General features: G+C 35.8%; 1 protein-coding gene across 2 annotated transcripts in view; it reads left to right on the forward strand.

Annotated features, from left to right (window-relative positions):
* IMMP2L (inner mitochondrial membrane peptidase subunit 2) overlaps positions 1 to 23,417 on the forward strand; it is a 407,502-nt gene that overhangs the window by 303,656 nt on the left and 80,429 nt on the right. For both annotated transcript variants that reach the window (XM_054276083.1, XM_054276092.1), the window contains exon 5: positions 11,094 to 11,196. In XM_054276083.1, coding sequence (XP_054132058.1) covers positions 11,094 to 11,196 — 103 coding nt within the window. The remainder of the gene's footprint in view (positions 1 to 11,093; positions 11,197 to 23,417) is intronic.

Consider the following 23,417-nt stretch of genomic DNA (forward strand, 5'->3'; position numbering starts at 1 on the left):
AATTGCAATTGTTTATTTCTGTAATTTGAAAGTTCAGTCTGAAAGACCACCACCAGTTCAAAAGTAGGTATCTGCAGTCTTCTACATATATATGTTCATATCTTGTAGGAGAAGACATATGAAACCTATTACTTTTTAGGATTTTTTATCGAATTGAAATATTTTTGAGTTTTTAAACTCATAATCATAACTTATACCATAAAAATAGTAATTCGCTTATCCATACATGGTTAATATTTTTATTACTTACTTGTAAGCTTCTCAATTATTTTTTGATAGTAGTGTTCTTTAAAAAGGAAAGTACATTTCTAAAGGAAAAGTAATAAAAGACATTTTTAAATATTATTCCCTAACAACCATAAATAGAAGGAGATGTGAAGTTTCAGGTTTCCATTCTAAAAAGAATAACAACTGTCCCCTTCCATAAATAAAAAAAAAATCACAACAAAACAAACAAACAAAAACCACCTTGAAAATGCTTAGGGTTCCTCATTTTGCATAGGCTACCTAAAGCAGATTAGAAAATTTTAATACCTATGGTTTGTCCTAGGCAATAAAGTAAGTATAGCAATTAGCTCCTTTGTGAGAGGTGTGTGGCTGGGGAATTATTTCTAACCATTGGACCTAGGCAGAGGTATTGCCAGACTCTCTTAGCTGTCACAGGTCTCCAGGAGTTTAGCCCAGTAAGCTGTAACAGTGATGAGGAGGCAAGGCTGCTCTGAACATCTCTGTCACCACTTTTTGAAAATAAGAGCATTATTCCTCATTCAGAATTTGCCTAGGAGAGGAACAGGCCAACAGGGTTGTCCAAGGTGGTAGATGCTGTAATTTCCCCCTCTGGGAAACAAAGAATTTTAAAACTTTTTGTTTTCTTCTCTGCTCCTGTGCACCTCTTCCTCCTCTCACAGAACCTGTTTGTTGGAAGACTGGCCTGGCCAGCAAAGGCTGAGTGAATACTCAGAGTAGGTAACCAAAGGTCAGCCTGCAGCTTCTCCCGTGATAGTTTCTGTCACAAAAGTAATGGCAGGAGAACTGCTAAGGGAGAGGATTTGGATGAGTAGAAAAAGTGCGTTCAAAGAGGAAGAATTTTCTAGAGAGCTGTGTTTAATAATTGCAGATTCTGCAGGCTAGAGTTGTGCTGCTGAGTCAAATTTTAAAATCCACAACTTAAAATCTGGAAAAAAGTTTGATCATGTCTTTTCTTAGGCTGGCAAAGGCATTACTGAAAGGATCATTTCTACATGTGTTGCAGAAAGAGAGAAAATAGAAACCATTACATATCAGGTGAAATTTTCATCTTAGAAATATCACACATTTGAAATTCACTTCAAAACCATTGTCGTTGGCTCCTTAAAATGTGCCTAAAACTAAAACATTCTCAGTTAGTTCAATATTAATAAAAAGAGGGTGTAGGGTGACGGAATTAATATTTTTGATTGCAATACTTCTTTGGGCTGTATGTGTCCTCCCATTACTACAGGTATAATTTCCAATCTGACATTGATGTCAGGGTTTGGTAATTCACTTAGATTACCTAGAATACCTAGTAAGTTTTTACCTTAGTAAAATGATGAAGCTAATGATAATGAATCTAACAAATTATTCCCATCTAATATATGATTTAATATGATACTGTTAATATCTGCTAATGATATTAACAAAAACCTGTCATGTTAATTATCAATATAATCTAATAGAGAAATGTGAGAAGGTAATGAAATTATAAACTTATGTGGTTAATGGGATTTTTATCAAAAGTACCAAAGTGAATAATTTTCATTATCTTAACTTGAAAGGGCATAGTGTTGGAATGAGACAGATTCACAAGTGAAAGATTTGTAGAGAAAAATTAAATATTTTATGTTTTCTTTCTCCTGAATCAATAAGCTGGTTAGCCATCTAAATGAAAGTTATGCAACTGATAAGGATTGCTCCGTTTTTCAACACAAAGTCACTGTTTTGTATTTGCTGCAAATTTTATCCTGAAAATAATTATAGTTCTTCTGATTAAGAGAATATGGTGAGCAAAAAAATGAAATAGTTCCAGTATTCCAAATGGCAGTGAGAGATTTGTGTAAAAGTGTGTAGTAATTTCTATTGCCATACATCTAGTATATGCAGTTATCTTTAGATAGTATCCACTTTTGAATAAATTGAGAAATACATATTGCTTTTAAATATAGAATTTTCTAATAGTCACTTTAACTAATAGTGCTCTCAATATTGTTGGAGAGAGTAATGTAAGTTATACATGGACCTTGTAAAGAATATGGTCCTTGAACAGATTTTCCACAGTACCACCTTTGCAGTATTTTGCTTTAGATTTAATCAATCTGGGAAAAAAGCCCAAACAAAACAAAACCCCAAACCAACAACCAACTAACAACAACCCTCCCCCACCAAGAAAAGAAAAACCAAACAGAACACCCCAAACCCAACCCTGATTCTGGAATTACCTCTCTTATTTCAAAAACAGGTTTGCAGAAGTCATCCATAGCTTCATTAAAATTCAACAAAATTGTATTTTCCTGAACGGGTTGAGGAGATCTGCTGTGGAAAGGATCATAAAATAAGAATGTTGCTAGAGCTAGAACAGATGGAAGGGAAAAGAGAGGGGCACACAATATAAAGGGTATAGGGTGGAAGGCCCAAGTACAAAACTATTCACGGATGTTACAGGAGAAATGATAAAGTTGTCTCTGTGGGGGAAGCTACTGTTAGTTGATCTTTCTTAGCAGTGGGAGCAAATTAGTTCTGCTTTGCTGGGACAAACAATATTAAATGCTTCATGTCTCCTGACTAGGCAAGCAAAACTCTCAGGAACAGAGGGAAATTCCTGTGCTCCTGAGTGTTATGTGCATGGGGATGTGCAGTGGCCTTTTACAGTTCCTGAAGGGAGGTAGTATAAATTGAAAAAAAATACAGAAAAATAATGTGAGGCTGGAAATGGGAATCATAAAAAGTGACTGCAAATGTTAAAAAGAAATTTTACCCAAGGAGAAATTATTTCCTTAAAATCCAGATCCCCTGGCATTGCTGGTAAGTACAACCTCTAGAACTCTACAGTTCACAAGACATAGAAAAGAGCTTCTGTCAGCTGTAGTTTTTTTGAATCAGCCTACAAAATGCTTGCCAGCACCAGGGTAACAGACCTTTGTGATGCAAACACCTAAATATTGGTAAAAGTATTAAGAGGGGCAAAACCTAGGCCCTAGATATATACTGTACCTTTAAAGCACAGGAAAATAAATTCTAGAAATGCTATCAACTCAGATCATTATCCAAGATCAAATTAAATTATAGCTTTGGGAAACATTCTTAGTGAATGGCAGAAATCATGAAAATCTTCTCCAGAAAGAGATATATGAAGGTAAAGAGCACTGAGATAAAGAATTTATTTTATCATGTGTATTGGTCATACAGAACAGCAGTAGCTCCACAGCTGCTTCCTCATTAAAAAGCATAAGAGTATTTTGAGGATATTTTGAAAATTCAGGAAAGAAGGAGGAAAGAAACAACAGGGAAATTAATTGCATTGACATATGCCTTGAACATAAACTGGAACAATTATCTGGGAAATTATGTGATATGAAGGGAGTTAATAGATAAATTTCTCCTTCTAAGTCTGGTATGTTTTGGTCAAACATATCTGGATTCAGAAGTATGATTAGTATCCTTTTCTGGTAAATTGATCTATGAAAGATACTTTTTGCTCATAGCAATGATGTCATAAATTTTGTGAATCTCACAATCAATATTCTCATATCTTTTCAGTCCTATAATTATTTCTAGTCTCTTTCTTGTTACATTGCCCTCTCATACAAATGAGGTGTTAACAAGGCTTGAAATGAGTCTAATCTCTCTAGTAGATGAAGTGGCTCATTCTTTGTCCTTTCAATCATATTATGATTTTAGATAAATATGCCCAAATCCAGTAATTTTCCTGAATATCACGTGTTTTAAAAGTTGTTAACTGCATTATGCTGATGCTGGTGAAGCAAGTAATGGGTAAATCACTATTTTTTTAAGAATGACATCCTTTGTGAGAAATTATCTAGTTAATGAAGCAGAACTACAACATCTCCTGTACTTTCCATATCAGATTTCTACTTATTTGTAGCACTGTTGAGATACAGGAACCTGCACTGGTGCACTTTGGTAGGAATGCTGTAGCTGGGAAAAAAGAGATAGCATTTGTAGTTTAGCTTGCTTTAACTGCTTTGTGTAAAGGGGGTGTTTTTTAATCTTAATTCTGTTCCAAATGAGGAAACCAGTAAATTAGTGTTCATTTTTCCTGAGACTTCAAAATATTTGATGGCAAAAAGTACAACACTTTATATAACCAAAAAATTACCCAATTGTAGGCGGAGAGAATCTCTGCCTCCATAATGGCTATTCTTAATATCACTGAGTGGATTATTTTGTTTCGGATTGTGTCATCTCTGTCATTTACATGTCTTCCTTTGTGGGTTCCCTTCTCAATATAGCAAGTCTGGCAATGCTTATGAAGCAGTACTTGAAGCATTAAGAATCCTCCAGCACTTTCCAGGTTCTGAGTTTGGATGCATTTTTTATAGTCAGGCCTGTCAATAGCTGGTGGATCTGTAGGTTCCACCAGCTATTGACAGGCCTGACTATATGGAAAACATTTCAGCTCTGAGGCAAAAGCTAATAGCTGCACACAGCTGAAGAATATTCCCTAATCTATTTGCTTACTCTCATGCATAGTCTGTAGGTGTCCTTCACAAAAAAAAAAAAATTAGTTGCTTCATAAATATAACACTGCCTTTATATCTTTATGTATGTGTAAGGGAAGAGTTAAAGTAGGAAGGCACAGATGGCTGTATGTGTGTGTTGGAAGTGAAAAAGGAGATTTCTTAGGAGCTGGAAGGTGTTTAGTGTCATGTGTAAGATTCCCTGCAGTGATACTAATATAACTTACATGTTATATTGCAGTAAGGTTCATGTTTTGGGAGTTGGGTGTCACTTGAAATTGAATATCTTAGCATTTGTTCATTCTGTGGATTTGATTAAGATGGATGTATGTGGAAAAAGTTCCACATTATGGTGTGTTGAACCTGGCTGAATGCCCACCAAAGCTGCTTATCATTCTCCTCCTCAGACATGAGAGAAAAAGTGGAACAAAAGTCCTGGTGGTGAGGATAAGGGCAAGCAGAGATCGCTCACCAGTTACCATCTTGGGCAAAATGGACTCAGCATACACTAATTTCAGGGGAAATTAGTGCATTTTACTACCAAGCAAATCAGGGTAGGATGATGAGAAATAAACCCAAATCTTTAAAACACCTTCTTCCATAATTCCCTTCTTCCTTGACTCAATTTTACTTTCCATTTTTTCTCCCTCTTCCCTTGCAGTGGTGCAGTGGAACTTGGAATGGGTGTTGTGATCATTTAATCACATCTATGGTGCTCCTTTCCCCTCAGGGAGAGGATTCCTCACACTCCTCTTCTGCTTGATCGTGGTGTTTCTCTGATGGGACAGTCCCCAACATGAACTTTTCCAGCATGATGCCTTCTCATACTTTGCAGTTCATGAACTCCAGCATGGGTCCCTTCCATTCTGTGCAGTCCTTCAGGAGCAGACTGCTCTAGTGTAGGTCCTCTGTGGGGTAACAAGTCCTGCAGAGAAACCTTCTCCAACATGGACTCCTCTCTCCATGGGGCCACATGACTGCCAGGACCCTGCTCCAGAGTGGGCTTCCCTTGGGGTCAAAGTGTCCTTCAAGCATCTGCTTGATCCGTTGTTGGGTGCTTCGTGGGCTGCAAGTGGAACTCTGCTCCACCATGGACCTCCATGGGCTGCAGAGGCACAGCCTGACTCATCATGGTCTGCACCAGGATCTGGAAGGGAATTTCTGCTCTGGTACCTGGGCCACCTCCTCCTCCTTCGTCACTGACCCTGGTGTGTACACAGCTAAATGTAATATCGCTCTCTTGGTGAAATTACCATTGTACAGCAACTTTTCCCCCTTTACTCCATTATCCCACAGGCCCTATCACTACTGCAGAGGGGCTTGGCCATGGCCAGCAGTGGGTCCATCTTGGAGCTGGCCAGCATTGGCCTTTTTGGACATGGAAGAAGCTTGGACAGCTTCTCACAGAGCCACCCCTGTAGACCTCATGCTACCAAAACCTGGCCGTGCAAGCCCAATAGACATGTACAGCAATTCATGTTGCTTGGAGAAAGTTGTTCTTAAGTGTGATAGAGACTACCTATTTTACAAGAGTTTGTATTTTTATTTCATCTCCTCTGCAACAGGACATTATCTACAGTGTTTGTTCCCTGTTGACATCCAAAGATATGCAGATTGCGGAGACCTTTGGATTTCTCAAGGTCAAATCAAACTGAAGGGAATCATTCCTCATCCAGCTTAACTGAGCCAAGTTGCTTGCTTTGGCACTGCTGCAGCATCCTAAAAAAGCAGATTTTTCTTGCTTGTGGGCAGGTGGTTAGAATACCATATAGAGCTCATTTTTGACTGTCAAGATTGAAATTATTTCTCAGCCAAGGACAGCTATAAGTACATCTGTTAGCTATTAAATTGTGGAGAAAAAAAAAAAAAACTTTGCAAAGGTTCAAAATGTACCTCATATGTAAGAAAAAAGTAAATCAGAATTTCAGACCAACTTCTGTAAAAATGTCTAAAAAGATAAATGCAATTCCATTATGCTCTGAACAAGAAAACTGCAGCTCTGGTAGACCCTGTTCTTTAGCCAGTGAGACTTCAACTACAGTTTGAGCAGCAGCAGCACAGGTCATTATTACTTATGTGTCGAAGACTTCCGTAAAACCTGAAATTATTCTTTTGCTCACACCAGTATGGTTTTTGACATATGTTTGTGTTCTATATATCAAAATCTGGGTAGTTTGATGTCTTTGCCTGTAATATTGCTAAAGCAAACCATTTAAATGGGAAGAATAAGAGGTGTGAAATATTTTTTATTTTTTATTCTAAGATAATAAATTTAAGAAAGTGAAAGACTACTCTTCATTAGTAGAAGCTTTATGAAGTTCAAGAGATTGTTCAGTAATTATAACTCATCCTAATGAACTAGATATGAAATTAACAAATACTAAGCTAATTATTACTTACAGCAATTTCTCTCTTAAGAATTCATCCAGATATCTTCTAAATTTAATTAAAAACTTCATGTGTGAGAGCTAACAGAGGTCATGGTTACAGTCAGTCAGAGAAATGAGTCTAAGGATGTTCAACTAAGAAAGAAAAAGAAGTTTGTAATGCTTTCAAAATATGTTATTGCGTGCAAATCCTTTGTAGCGAAGATCTCTCACAAGGAATTTATGTAAAATTCCTGATGAGCTATTAGTGCTTTTAAATTGGTATTTGCTTTTAGTTTTGCAGCCATTGTTGAAGAGTGCTAGAAGCATTCTAAAGTATTTTTTCACTTTGAATTGTATTTATTTTTCACTGAACTATTGATCATTACACTTACAACCGTTATTCATTTACACAGATCTAAACCTTCAGATGTGATAGCAGTCTGCAGGGCTCTCCTAAGAAAAAGGGTGGAGTCAGCAGTTCTCAAAAATGCTTGTGTTAGTAAATTGGCCTTGTATGATTGCACAAAGTGATGGACAATAGTTTTATTTTAGAATGCCCAGCTAAAATGTTTAACTAGTGAAACAAATAAATGGTAGTTTGTGCATTTAGACCAGGAGCCATATTGCCGCTGCAACACACATGTGTGGTCTTTTCCTTGCAATTTTGGTCAGAGATTAAAATTTCTGCAGGATTCACGGAAGAGAGGGACAATGACTAATTCTGACTATGAATCAATTTGGATTATCTTCTTAGGAAAGAAAATCAAGTTTGTGGTTTTTTTATTTTAAAAATACTAACATAGTCTCTGCAAGAGTAGTTAAAAATAACCTACCATAATGAACCAAACATGACTTTCTAAAGCCTGTAGCCTGGTTTGTTTGCAGCAATACTTTATGGCTCTATTCTGGAGTAACTCAAAAATGAAATTATTATAAAAATTAAAACCAATATCAAGAAACAGATTGTCCAGCTCACTGTAACATGAGCCTTTGCTGTAGTTTGTTATCAATGCATGCAGTAAAAATCTCGAATAGAAGTTTGTTTTAAAATTCCAGAGTGTTCCACAGGACAGTGTTTGCAATAGGATTTCTAGAAAGAATACAGAGTGCCCAGATAACTGCCCTATGCAAATACTGCAGTAAGATTTTGAAGCAATTGCTCTAGGAAAATAGATTTTCTTGCCTTTCTTCTGTTCACAGGTATGAGGGCCCTTATTTTTTACAATATATCTTCTTTATTTTTTTAGCCTAAACATGGGCAAAATTTGATGATTTATATAACCAATACATGAAATGGCAGTATGTTTTACATTTAACTGCTGAGTTTAAGGGATTTACTCATGAAGTATCACTCCTATCTACTAAAGTAAACAATTACAACTGCTGCTTTTGTTTCTTTTCCGTTTCTTTTTTTCTCCCCCATTCCCTTAATATGTTTATTAACATTGTAAATTTTAATTCTATTTCCTCTAAGTAAAAACTACTTGCATACAATAATCCGCTTTTTCAGTATGAGAATTTGTATATAATTCCTCTTTAATCACTACAAGAGACTTTATTTTTGCACAATTGTAGAAAAATATTCTGGTTTATGACACTTATCTCAAGAGAAGAAAAGAAAGATGTATTTACCATGTTGTAGAAATAATAAAAAGAACCAATTATAGTTAATGCACACTGCAATCTTTCTCTTTTTGCCTTAGGCCTTAAAGAACACACCATACACCTGTGTTAAACCCTTTGATTTTCACAGGATCTCTTTTGCAAGAGACCTATCCAAGCAGATAATTTTTTTCCTCCAATTTTATTTCTAAGTACTTTTTACAAAACTTTTTTTCCTTCCTCTTGGTGATTTCCCAATCATAATAAAGGAGGAGATTATTTAGGGATAAGAGATTGTGTTAGGTCTGAAATTGAGTCACTGACTGGCCTTTGCCATATTATTTTCCTGACATTTGTGAGGTAAACATGCCAGTAGAATTAACTTTCAAATCCTTTCCCCTTCTGAGTGAAATTTAGTCTTGTGCATGAAGTGTGTAAGGGTACAAAACTTTATCACAATATACTCTTGAGCATTCAGGAGGACGAATGGAAGAGAAAATTAAATATCTTTTTAGCTATTGTTTGCCTTTATCACTGATGGAAGAGACCCATTTAATAATTTTCAGAAGTGTTTAATCAAACAGCTGAATTAATGAACAACTCTCAACCTATACTTTAAGCTTTGTAAAAGAAACAATCAATGAGATGAAGTATTATGAAATCTGAAAATGGAAATAATGTTATTGTCCAAACTGCATGCCATATCTCTTAAAAAAAAAAAAGGATTTGCATAGTAATAAATGGCTTTTTTTTTAGCATAATTGAATTATTATAATGTACTCATTGTATTTAGGAAATCATATATTTACCAGCTAGGACAGTTTTGCATTTTTGTTTTGAATGGTTTAGGAATTCAGTCTTGAATAATGTGTAATATGGAACTGTTCTACAAAAAAAATCAAGCTCAGTCTTTTTCTTTTCTGCAAATAGGCTATTATTTTTTCAGCTTTCAATGAAAGTACATGTAGAATTCCATTAGAACATAGTACTGGAATGCTCATCCTTTTAGCTGCCAAAAAATAGCCATTTGAAAAAGGATTAGTCAGATTGTGTGACTTACAAATAAAGTAATTATTATTTTTATTTGATTAATATAGTCAAAGTTAATAAAATGCACTTTTGAAGATTCCTTATTCATCTAATATTCCATGACCTCTAGGTTATTGATTAGCTCATCCTTTTAATATACTCACCCTCCCCCCCAGCCAAAACAAGCCTTCCCAAACCAAATATTTTTCATTTTGACTTGTGAATATCCCTGATTAGTGCTGTTGCACAGTTCAGCTCAATCTCCTGGTGAAGATGCTTTTCTGTCTCCAGTTGAATTTTTTTTCGTTTTAGAGTAGCTCCTTCTGCCTTCTGCTCCGAGGGCATATCTTCCAGACAGTGAAAAGCAATGAGCAGCTGGAGGCAACAAACTAGATCAAAAGTCTGTTTCTGTAGATGGACAGATTTGTTTATTCAAAACTAAATAAGAGGTATCACTATTCATAGTCCCATCTGTAAATACTTTATCCTGGTAATAATTCAGTGTGCATGACAATTGCTGTCTGTGGTTAAAGCACAACAACATCACTGCATGAATGATTGCAGAATAACAGGTCCCATCTGAAAGAAAGCAGAAGTGTGTGGTAGAAGGCAGACTGGCATTGTTAAAATGACAGCTACTTGGGGAACTAAATACAGGAATTTTGCATCCTCTGCACCTCAGCTTTAGTACTAAACTGTAGTTTGTCATTTTGTAATACGGGGACATGCTGCAGCAGTATGATTTTCTGTAGAGGATGGCATCAAGGTCATTTTTCTTCATCACTTGGTCTTCTCTTAAAGATTTTTTCTAAGTTTATCCTGTTTAGCTTGTGGCAGCTGAACAAATCCTACCCCCAGGACAGAATAATTGCAGGAATCTGAGGCCAGTTCAGTTACTACAGTATATTTTTGATGAAGAAAAACAGTCTTAAACTTTTTCATTACGTGACTGCAAGATATGAATGTTAACTGGTATTTACCTGAGATAAAATCTGATGGTTCAAAATTTTGTTACTACAGAAGTGAACTTAATAACCTGTGATTTATATTTAACTGAAAAGTCTCTTCCTTTCTTTTGTTGTGATTTCTGACAAAACAATGTAGTAAACACTTGATAATGCAACCAACTCATACAAAAATTTTTATATATTTTGACTTGAATAACACTCCTGAAGTCCAAAGGAATTCAGTGCAGGCAGTTTAAACTAATGGTGAGTTGTGTGCAAGGTCAACTTCCATACTCAGAAATATGTGAATTTTTCCTAACAAAACATTGTTGGGTTTGGGAGGTTTTGTTTATGTTTTGGTTTTTGGGTTTTTGGGGAGTTGTTTGTTTTTAAAATCTTTTAAACTTACCATTTTTTCCATTTCTGCTTAGAACCATTGGATACAAAAAGAAGTATGTGAAAGTTCCACACGGTCATATTTGGGTGGAAGGAGATCACCATGGGCACAGCTTTGACAGCAACGCTTTTGGTCCTGTAAGTAAATTCTCTGTATGTCACACTTTGCAACTGAAAAACTGTGCATATGTGAAACACAGCGAGTATGAACTGATTGTGAGTGTAGTTTTGTTATTTTTGTGACAATTATTAAACTTTATAAAATATTTTGGTCAGCAGATATTGAGTTTTTTCTTAGTTATTATAAAAAGAATAAGGATTTCTTTCAATTCCCCACATGGAAGGGGATGTGGTAGAGATTTTCAATTTGGAGGAATATGCTGGAGTTGTAGCCAGAGGGTGAGCCAGCTCCCTGTAGCTGACAGATGCTCCCTGAGGACATTTTGCCAGCTGATACAATTTGGAATGATTCCCTCCTGGGAACTTTGTCCTGCTTTAGTGCCAGTGCTGGGATAAAGAACTGGGGAACTGTAACCATGTTTAACAAGCGTGAAGTGGTAAATTGGTCAGTGGACAATAGTAGAGATATTTAAAACTTTTCCCAAAGTAAATATTAAAATTTTTGCATATTGAAGGAAAAGAAAATGTAATCCATAAAATCTCTTTCTTTATGGGTAAAAGGGTGCATCTTTTTGTCAGGAGGACAGTCAATTCTTTCTCTGAACTCTAGTTCGGGTTTGGTTTTGGCTTTGTTACGCTTTGTATAGATTCTTGTTCTTGTTTTAACTTAATCTAGCATGCAGGAAATAGTTGCATAAACTGTGTATCCTGCTGTGGAAATACAAACTCTTTTAGCCCTATTCCACATGCAGGATTTTTCTCTCTTTTTAAGCGAGAATATTCCTCTAATGTTATTTAAAAGCCCACTGTTTGTTATAGGGAAGCTGTCAAGACTGAATTTTTCCACCCTTATGCATTTCACGTCTATTTCATACAGAAGTCATCCCACTAACTAATTGAATTAATGACAAGAAGGACCTTATGAGTTTATCTGGCTTCTTGAAGTTTAGCCCAATTATTAAATTGAAATAATTTGTTCTCAAGAAATAATACAAAATAGGCCCACTGTCTGATTTGGAGCATGTAATGGTGATGCCTTCTTTTAGTTTGTCTCACTTTTTGTGTGCTTGTATTTCCTGCTGTTTTTCATTATTATTTTCCTTCTACTATCTTCCAAGATTTCTAACATCTAGTTTTAGAGGTTCTTTCTGACAGAATTAAGTCAGTCTATCCTGTGCAGGTATCTCTTTCCTCCCTTAGTAAGCTTTTCTCTGTCACTCTCTGTTCCCAACATAAATCTTAGTCATAAAGCCACTAATCTTCTTTTCACTTACAAATATATTGCCAATGTAGGCTCAGAGCATAAAGAACCTTTAGCAGTTGGACATTGGTTTCAGATTTACAGCAGCTCACACAGAAATTCATACAAGGTAAAATCCTCAAGGTAGGCACAATGCAGCTTTCATGCAAGATGAATGCTGGGGTAAATCTAAATACCCTCAGATTTTTTGCTCCATTCACTGATGTTTATAAATATTAGTAAATCCCCTTCTCTAGTCTTTGAGCTAACATTAATCATCAATTGTTAGCTAACATCAGATAGTATATCACTTTTCTTACAGCAATGGCACTTTTGAGAGCTAGCAGGACAGGTTTTGACAGTGAATTCTTTATCTTTCTTCAGGAAGAATGACCTTTGTATTGCTTTGATGAATACATTATGGGCAAGTCAGCTGTAAATAGGTATTTTCCTCTCAAATTAAATTAGAACAGCAATCGCTGAATGCAAGCAGAAGGAACAGAAGAGATCACAGGGTCTGAAACTAGCTCCAGAATGCTAAAATATAGAATTTTTCTGTCTGTAAAAGGAAATGGAAAGTGCTTTTAGAAGGACTCACTGCACTCTAGGTTCTTTTCATACTACACATATAAGATTTTAGGTTACTGGGACATTTTTACTGCTCTTCTGTACTCTGGAGATTATTTGCACAAGTGAATTAAAATATTGAAATCACTTTTTCAAGCTACTCAGAAGGTATGTACTTTTTGAAAAAAAAAAATTCTCTCCTAAGACTGCTGCAGTGGTAAGGAACAGACATGGTAAGACATGGAAATGTTTTTTTCTCTTTGTTAGCATAAAGGTCACTTAAGATATGGGGTTAAATGTGTGTCACATTAGGACATACGTGTCACAATTCTGACTTTCAAAATTATGTTTTCTTTAATCAAAAGATGCACTAGAAATGGGGGGGGGGCTTAAGTGGACAGTGTTGTAGGCTCCCATTTCCTCTACTTTCATGTGATTGTATAGTAGAAAGGCATTTATAGTGCAGAGAGGCTCAGTAATGTCTTCCAGATGAACTTAATGGGCTACATGGGGCATAAAAGGAAATTATAGAAAAACAGATTGAGAACAGATGTCAGAATATTTTTTTTCTCTTGGAGAATAACTCTGCGTGATGGCCTAATGGGTTAGGTTGATAAAGCATAAACCCTGATACCAATCAAGTTCTGAATTAGATGCACCTTTGGAGAGATAGGAATTTCTAAACTGCAAAACTTGGCCTGATTAAATTATGTTTATTTAGTTCAGAGAAATGTTATAAAATTAATAATATCTTGTTATTGCATGGTTTTACAAGGCTGAAATTGGATTTTTAAAGAATAGACACACATTTTCCTGAAGTGTGTAAATAAAATCAAAGTGTTTAAACTAAGATTTTAAAGGTTTACTATTTTTGTTTTTAATTTTGTCTTTGAATAAAATTAATACCTTAACTGATAGTAGAAAAATAACAGGGTATCTGTGGTTAGTGCTGAATTAGAAATGCTATTAGCTTTGTATGTGATCAAAACTTAGATATTCATTCCCTTTTCTTAATACAGGACTAAATTAATTCATTAATGGCTACTGTACATTGTCTTTTAAAAAATGCTTTGTGTAATACTGAACAGCAGGTGATACAGAGTACTATTGCTGTAATACTAATGTGTTTCAGGTTTGGAAATCTGCCAGCCATTCTTAACAGTGAAAATAGCAGTTTTGAATAGAAGCCAATAAACATCTAGAGAACTTGCATATTTTTACTATAATTTAAGGGGTAAAAAATTGCATATTATTGGATTATTTTTTTTTCAGTTACTTGGACTAGGATAGAGATTTCTCTTAATTTGAATGTTGCTGTTTCTAAATTCTGATTGAAGTTTTATAATATTAGGGTAGCATTCCTTATTTGGCATACTACAGAAATGTGATAATGAGTACCCAATATAATAAAGGTACCACTATTAAAGTTTCTTTTATTTTGTTTTCAGTTCTGGTAGTTTTCCTATTTGATGGACCTTTTTACTATGAGTTGTAGTTCAACAGCATAGGAAATATAAAAGTAATGTTCCTGGCAATGGTTTTGCTTTCTTAGATCAGAAATGCAGGAGATATTATAAAAAACTGATGAAGTATTAGACTCCTTTCCTCTGCTGCTTCAAATTCCTTAACAATTTTAAAGGGTTAACTTTATGCCAGATCAGGTATTGTCTTTGCTTGCATAGTCAAGATAATATCAGCATAAAAGCAAAGTGACAATTTATATTCTGTGTTCAATATTCTGGCTAACTCAAGGGAAAAGTCATAATAAACTGTACTTTGTGTAGATTAAATGTTTAGAGCTGGCGGCCAGCAGTGCAGAGATGGTTATCCAAACAATATGTGAGGGTATCTAAGAAACAGTTAGATAAGTGCATGGAACTGATATATTCCTGGATGTACACATGTGCAATGAGAAGCTCGCTCATAATTTTTAACATAAAACAGGCAAATTTTATCCTATAGTGCTATTATTTATACATTTACATGTTTCCAAATGCCTCCAACCTGGGGATATGAAGGACCTTTATAAAATTAGGGCTTGCAATCAATGGCAGTCTTTCAGCTGTCATGTGTAAGACCTTAACAAAAGCTCATTAAAGTCAATGAGAGCTTTCTATTGGCTTTAATGGCTTTGGAGAAAGTTCTTTCTGAATTAACCTGTACTATCCAGTGTAAGGGCAAAAACAAAAGCTATTATCCTCCTTATCTTCCTTGGAAACTTGTGACACAGATAGGTTCACTACCCTGTCATAAGTGTCTCTTTTTGCCTATCCAGGTCCCTATCTCAGCCCTTTTCCTAAAAATACATCTTTAATGTGTTTATTTTCAAAACTAAATCTTGTTGAACCTGAGCCAAATTTTTTTTGTTTGACAGAAGTTTTACATTTATAAGCTTCAAATGAGTAAATTGCTTTTAGTTAGCATTACTGTAGAGGCCAATTTTTATGATTGCCTATTCTGTACTGTACATTCATGGTATAAAATATCTGAAAAACCTTTCTATCTGTTTAACCACATTTTCATTTAAAAGCACAAACCTGTAGACTGTGGCTAGGAAACGATAAACTAGGATGACACTAAACAGAATATGCTGGATTTATTGGGTATTTTGATTTGATTTTCGAAGGCAATCATAATCCCTTGCAGCTATAAGATAGGAATGGTTTGACTGTTAACCCTCAACAGGCAAATTAAATTACTTACAGAAGTAGATTGTGGCCTCTTATGATTTTTTCTAGGCTGATCTAGTCTTTCTCTCTGTAATTACTGTTAGTGAATACAAGCAGTCAAAAGCAGAAAATAAGATAATTACATTAGAGAGTAAGTTGAATGGAAATATGACACTTCTAGTGGAGTGCAGAGGGTACTGCTGGTAAAGGAAATACCTAAATCAAGATGTCTGCAGCTGGTGAGAGTACCTCTGCTTCATTTTCTGAGGTCAATTGAAAGAGGAAGCAGATATTTTTGTGCTGTTTTGAATTACTTACATAACAGCAAAGAAAGAATGCCACATGTCCTAAGAGTGCACATCATCTTGGTGATGATCTTGCCATCTGGAGAAACTTCCATATGTGAGCTGTAAACTGGTGCGGGGATTACATATCTCCCTGAAATGGAGCAGCCTCTAAGACAAGAGGTGGGAAGAGTTTAACAGCTCCCAGCAGTGCACTGAGCATCACTGCATTCAATTGCACAATAAGGCTCATAGCTAGGGCACGCTTCCCACAGAGAGCTCTGCCAGGACTTGAAATACCTGCTGACTCCAAAATGCCATTCAAAGAGGCTTAAGACAAATATGTCAATGGCAGAGGACCAAACCCTGTTTTTCTTAGTTTAGAACAGTCAAGAAGAGATAGTCAAGGGTGGCAATACAAAAGTGTGATTTTAACAAGAAAACACTTATCTGTGCTTACTCTCCTAAAGTTTATGTAGGTGAGAAGAGTGATGACAAAGGAGTCAGTGGAGGCTGGGAATGACCTACTGGGGACTTGTCTGCATTAACTTGCCAACAGATGTTGCAGATTCTTCTGTTAACTTTTTGCTACCGCTGCCACCAGTGCACCTTCACTCTTCTATAAAGATGCACCTTGGAGAGTGGCATGACTCTTGTGGGGTCAATGACATTTCTAGTTCTCTCTTGGGTATTAAAGAAGAAATGAAGGCTGTGTTTAAACAGGATGTGTAATGCAAATATGCAATCAATGCCATTCCATATTATTTATCTCTGGCTACTGGCGAAAATGAAACAGGTGAAACTGTTTACAATCAGAAAGAAGACTGCATATGGAGCATGAAGTTACCAGTAGTAAATGGCATGGATGCAGAGCTTGAACTTGTAAAAATCTATGGTGAATAAAAAAGATAGGACATTATGTGTTATGACTGATGACAAATGAAGCTCGCAGGGTAAATATGCTTGTCCCTTTGAGAGAATACTGTATGTGAGATGCAAATTGGGATGGTGGCATTTCTGTGAAGAATGACAATTCACTCCAGGAGCTGCTGAAGGGGAGTCTTGCTAATAAGATTGTGTGGTCTGACTGTCCATTAAATTATCATGGCTAACTGAATTTGCACTATAGGGAATAAAAAGTCCCCTATAGCTGTCCTAATTATTTTGAAAAGTAAAATATTTAGCTTGACTATTTTAAACCAATGCATATGGCTATTATCATGTGACTAAAAGCTCTCAGTTAAGGCTACTCTATTTCTTAGCAATAGAAAGTTTGCTTTTCATCTTAGTTATGTCAAATCTTATTTTATGCATTCTAGCTAATTTTCTCTATTACTTGTAAATGTAATTTATTTAGCATTGATAAAGCTTCAGTCATTCTGCTTATGGAGCAGGATTTATGTAACAAATTCAAGCACAATGAATTATTAATGCAAATATTTAATATTTCTGAATGCAAAAACCTTTAAAGAATGTTTCAACCACATTGGAAATAATGGTAGTCTGAGCTGCATTTGGCATCACTTATATTGAAATAAACTAGAAAAAATGTTGAAACAGTATTGGATCTATTTAATGAAATATTAGAAGAGATCAGAGAGCTATCAGAATCATTCAATCATTTTTAATTATCTAATTTGAACAGCTCTGCATTCAAATATAATAATTTGTGAAACCCTGTGCACTCCTTCATCAGTTTCCTTACAATTTCTCAACTATTTCTCTCAAGTTACTGCTTAAAATACCCTCATATTTGATAATTTTTCTGCAGGATTTGTAACATTATAATGTCTATATTGAATTGACAATTATGTTTTAATGCATACCAGGCACAAAGGAATCTTTGCTGATTTCTGTATAGTTTAACCATGTAGGGTGCGCGGGGGCGTATGCGGCCCCAAGTCCGGCTAGCTAGAGGGGAAACGGCCGACACCCCTACGCATCAGAAGCCAGCCCCCCTTGGCATCGTGGCCTCGGGCTGGGCTGGATTGCGGACTTGGGTTCACGCTGGACGAGACGAGAGAGGAGGCGACCACTTGCTGGGGGTAAAACGTCGGTTTATTGAAGAGCCCACAGGCAGCAAAGGGCAACCAACAGGTGGAAAAACCCACAGCAAATGGCGCCGAACACGGAGGGGGGAGACAGAGTTTTACAGGGAAGGGGTGGAGAAGGGAGGGGAAACCCAGCTAACCAATAGGAAAACATAAAGGGAGGTACTAAACATAATGGACATTCAGAACTAACCAGTGAATACAAAATAAAAGCGGGGCCCCGGGACCACAGCCAATCACAACCCCCAGAGAGAAGAATGTTCTCGAAAGCAGGGAGGAGTGGGGGGTGATTGACTGGGCCCAGGGAGGAGGAAAACTTTACTTATATGGTGGGATAAGGGAGGAGCAGTTATGTAACTTGGGAGATTGGCAACTGAAGGGGGCAGGGGTAACCATAGTAACATAACTGTCAGGAGAGCTGTGGCGGGAAAACTGGGGAGGGAAGAACCATTTTACAAGGACAAAAGGAGAATGATACATAAAATGGGGGAACACAAAAGAAACTTAAAAACGCACTACAACAGTAGGGAATTTTGAGTCATGCTGGTGTTCATCTTAAAGTTTCCCAGGACATAATTTAAAAAAAAAAAAACAAAAACCCTTAATGTATTTATTTCTTTATAATTTTACCTCCTTGGACATGGACTACTGTCAAAGCTCAGACAGTGATTACTGAAAAAATTCTAAATTTTAGTTTGCAGAATTGTAGGAAATTTTTATTTACCTGATTCCATTTTTGGAAATGATAGATGCTTTGGCGTAATAAGTACTCATGTCATTAAAAGTCCCAAGCCTAAAATAAGACTATTTAATTCTAGCACCTTCTTTACATGATTTCACATCATATCGGAAGGTTAAAAATGTGTATTTGTATGGCAGTGAATGTGCAAACCAATGTGTATGTATTTATTTAGGAGGGAATGTTTTTTTCATTTAGAAGCAAAACATTGTTGAACCATGATGAATACTATAGCAGTACTTCTATGAATTATTAGAGGGAAGTGATGTTTTCCATGCACTTGGTGCAGTCAGGACAGTGTGCTTTGGGGATTCCCTGCGGAAGGGTTGGTAAATCAGCCCTGACAAAGGCCCCTGTGGCAGAGCTGTAGCTCACCATGCAGAGGTTCAAGGGCAGGCTTTGCCCATGCCTGGCTGGGGAGGCTGCACGGAGAGATCAGAGCTGCTCACGGATCCTCAGCTGCTGCCCAGCGAGCGAGGGAGGCAGGGCCAGACTCCTCTGAAGCACGGAGTCACGGAACAGGGACAGCAGCCACAGCACCCAAAGTTCTGAGCAGACATTAAGTTATTGAAGTTTGGGGTTTTTTTCATTATGGCAAAGTCTTGCATTGGTTGCTGAAAAAGTTAGGAAGATCTCCATTTTCAAAGATAGCCAAAAGGTCTGTCTGGAGAGCCCTGAGCAACCTGAGCTGGCTGAGCCCTCCCATATAGGAGGCTGGACAAGGTAATCTCCAGATTTCCCTTCCTACCTGTATGTCTGTGCATGTAGGAAAATTGTTTTTATTTTGTCAGTACTATTTTTTTAGCATTGTGACAGTAAACTGACAAAAGTTATGTGTTAACACTGATGGAATCACATTTATCAAGAGAGAGAAAATAGTAAATTTACTTTTCCATTGCTGCAGTCTCTCAGAAGATTATCAAGGGCATCAAACTGCATTTTAGATTGTACAAACAGTTCTTTGCAAATCTTTATTTGTATTCCCTGTGTTCTAAAATGAATAGTTTAGAAAATATACTAGATATCATGAATTTTCCTAACCTGGCCATGTTTAAAATCCAGCTGAGCAGAGAAGAAAAATTTTCCTCAAATATTGCAAACAATTTTTTTTTATTTTTTTTTTTTTTTTAAATAATACTTCAGGCTTTATAGGTATGTTATGGAGCAAATAACAATATTTAATTTTAGCTAAATCTGATTTGGACAAGGATCCTGATCTCTCAAACATTTGGTTTTGTATATTTTATATAGGATCTTCTATTGAAGATCCTGTTGTCAATAGGATCTTCTTAATAAAGTCCAGGCCCTGCATGTTTCAGACTGCTTCTCTTGTTTATGTTATGTCTTTTCTCCATCTCTTATTTTGAAAGACTTAATAAATGAAGCACCCTAGTTCAAACTGAATAATTTTGCAGATTGTGGTGATGACAGATAATTCAGTAAAAAACTTAACTTTTTAATTAAGCAGAACTTTTTCTGTTAAGTAATTTAATTCCTGATTGTTATCCAAGCAATCAAAGCATTTTCCAAACTGTGTGGGCTTTTTTTGAAAAATACAATTATAATGGACATATTTATTTATTTATTTATTTATTTAATTTCAGAATATAGAAGTATAGAAAGAGTTTTTTGATGAAAATAATCATGATCTTGTCAGAGAAATGTTCAGGTTGATAGCAGAATTTTCAAGTTATTATTTCTCTCTTTCACTGCAGAAGAGACAAGTAAGAATAATTCTTCAGAGGTAATTCCCACAGAATGTTACATATAGTGAGAGGGATAATGCCTACTAACAGAGTAGCAAATAGGTTTGCAAAACAAATAATAAAATATATTCCTCTTCCCTTGATTGTTATTTGAGATAATGTTACTTAATTAAAGTCGGGTATAGTTCTTTTCATTTACTTGTTCTGAGGATTTGGGCACTGCAGATTAACATCTATTAAGGTTTGAAATTTTATGTAGATTTTAATTAACAGCTCCTGCAACTCAGTGTCAGATTCAGGAACCAGCACAGTTTTTGTTTTTCTCTTGTCAGTCTGGTGATTTAGAAAGTTGTGTATAATAGGAAAACTGGTATTTCCTCTTTCACATAGGCACCATTTATGTAACTGTAATGTATGTCCTGATGGAATTATTGAAAATGTGTTTAAGTGCATTTGATACAAACCAGAAATCTCTTATCACGTGATCAGCCCTCTGTGCTCATGAGGACAAGTTCAATGTAAACTTTTGATTTTTTGTGAACCTTGATAACAATGCCTGCCAGCTGCAAGATCAGTATTAAATTTTCTAATTGCAACATTTTATTTTTACCCCAGGTAATCTATCCCAATATAATTTTAAGAAATGCTTTTATGAAATATGTATTTATTAAAGCTTATACCAATGCAGTCTCTTCTTGCCTGCAATACATCTTCCTGAAGCTGGGAGACCAGGTGACAAGCTTTGGGGGTTGTTAACTTGTACACCTCATATTTGTGAGATATCACTTTTTGCAATGGGAGCAGAAGGAAACCACAGTAGTAATTAACATGATGTGATGACAAGATCTGATATTTGTTTCTTCGCAAAGGTATAAATCTGAAAGTGATGAACATTTTTCACTCTAAATCATGGGTCATGGATCAAGAATTGATCAATTATTAGAAAGAATGAGGAAGAAAGAAAGAAAGAAAAGACAAATTTTCAACTCCGCAAAATACTTCCACTTCTGGTGGAAGTCATGCAATTTTAGTAACAAAAATCTGTGCAGCATCAGTTAAACTAATAAGAAAAAAAAAGCTTCTCAGTATTCTATGATGGCAAAATGAATTATCAGGTATTTTCTGGATGAGTCATTTCATGAACTTTCTTGAGAGCATAGTAAATGGTCCCCACAATGACTGCTACAGCCATTGGATTAATGTATATGATGGGGTGCTTAAGCAAAGGAAATAGCTTGTTAAAACCTTTAGTCCACACTGCCAGAGTTATTATTTGTAGAATATAGCTTTGACTTGGTACTCAACCAAGACAGGCAAGCAAAGAGCTACAAACCTTCCCAATTTTTCTTTTGGATCACCTTAGCAGGATTCAGGATTTTTGTAGTTTAGCCAGTCAGAAATTTTAAAGCCAAAAGCTCATCTGCCTTCCACTAAAAATGCACAAAAGAAATAACAGAAAGTGTAAATGTACTATCATCTTAGGAGTTTAGTATTTTTAATTCTGTATTATGCCAAATTATATTCACATATTTTCACATTATGAAAATTAAAATTCAGGTTTAATTTGCAGCTTATTAAAACCCAGGATTTGTATCATTTAGATGCCAAAATAACAGACTCTGGACTACTCTGTAACAGATGTGAAACTGGTTTCCAACACTGAATTTTGGCCATATACACACTACCTCTAATGAAAGCCAGGGGAAGCCTGTGACCAAAACAAGATGTAATACACTGAAAAAGGAGAGGGATCAGAAGAAGCGACTACCTACAAAATTCTCCATGACTGCTCCTTGGCAGGTTATAGCTCCACCTAATATAATGCTCACCTTCACATTTCAGAGGCTTTGGCAGGTAGAAAGAGCTCGCCAGATGATGTTTTTTACAATTTCAGAGATTGGACACAGGCATTCCAGAATACAATTTTTTTTCAAGACTCTTATAATTCTGTCACAATCATGAGACACTAATTGAAATTTGTTCTTCAAAATGCTGCCAATGCAGGTTTCCACACATAGGATAAGTCAGAAATACCTGTGTTACTCTTCCAGACTGAAGAGTAAAACATGAACATACAATTTGGAGGGAAAATAGACATGCCTCTCTAAAGTTCTGGTTTTGTTACAACTGTTGTGTTTTCGGTATCCTCAAGCTGTGAAGAGATATAACACTCCCCTTTGACAAGCTCAATACACTGTTTTCTCTGAGGTTTGTATTGTTTTCTGGTAAGTCCTGTAATACAGAACTTAAGAACTACTACTACAGGACTTTAGAAGCGGTTTCATATTCATGATAACTGTACTCAAATATGCTGTTAAGTCTTATGTATTGTCAGAGGAATTTTAGAGGCCCTCAGGGTTCTGCATGCATCAATGAAAGCATAAGGTCTCAATTCAAAACATTCCTTAGTTAATATAGGCTCTGATTATACTTAGTGAGTGGAGCCATGTAAAGAATAAATGTAATTTTCACAGTTATTAAAATGTTTGTAATATCAGAGTGAACTTTTGTTCATATAAATTTTCAAACAAACCATTGTATTTTCAATTAAACAATTTGATAGTATTACAAAGCAATTAGCTTTTAAATGAAAAATATTTATATTGAACAAGACAAAAATACTAATGGAATATAAAGTCTTCATGTTTACACTTAATGATGTTGAATTAGGAAGAAATGTCCTTTAGTCACTTTGGATCCCATTCAGAACTCTCTTACATCTTCTTGCTGTTAGGTTCTCTGAGAGAGTTTTCCTGTAAATCTTTCATATGTACTTTTCTGTTGTCACAGTATCTAAGTTTCAAGAAGCAGAATGGTAAATGTGTTTGTTAAAAATCTACAGTTCACTGTTTCCTAATACTGCTGAGTGTTCTACTAGCCCCACTAGTTATACACATACCAATGCAAATCAGGTATGTTTGTACAATAGAAACTTGCTCAAGAAATGGATTTTAGTACATAAATTAGAAACCAAGTTCATATC

Source organism: Melozone crissalis, unplaced genomic scaffold (genome assembly GCF_028551555.1).
Source record: "Melozone crissalis strain CALT ecotype California unplaced genomic scaffold, PUWL_Pcris_2 ptg000004l_1, whole genome shotgun sequence".
Taxonomy (NCBI): Eukaryota; Metazoa; Chordata; class Aves; order Passeriformes; family Passerellidae; genus Melozone; species Melozone crissalis.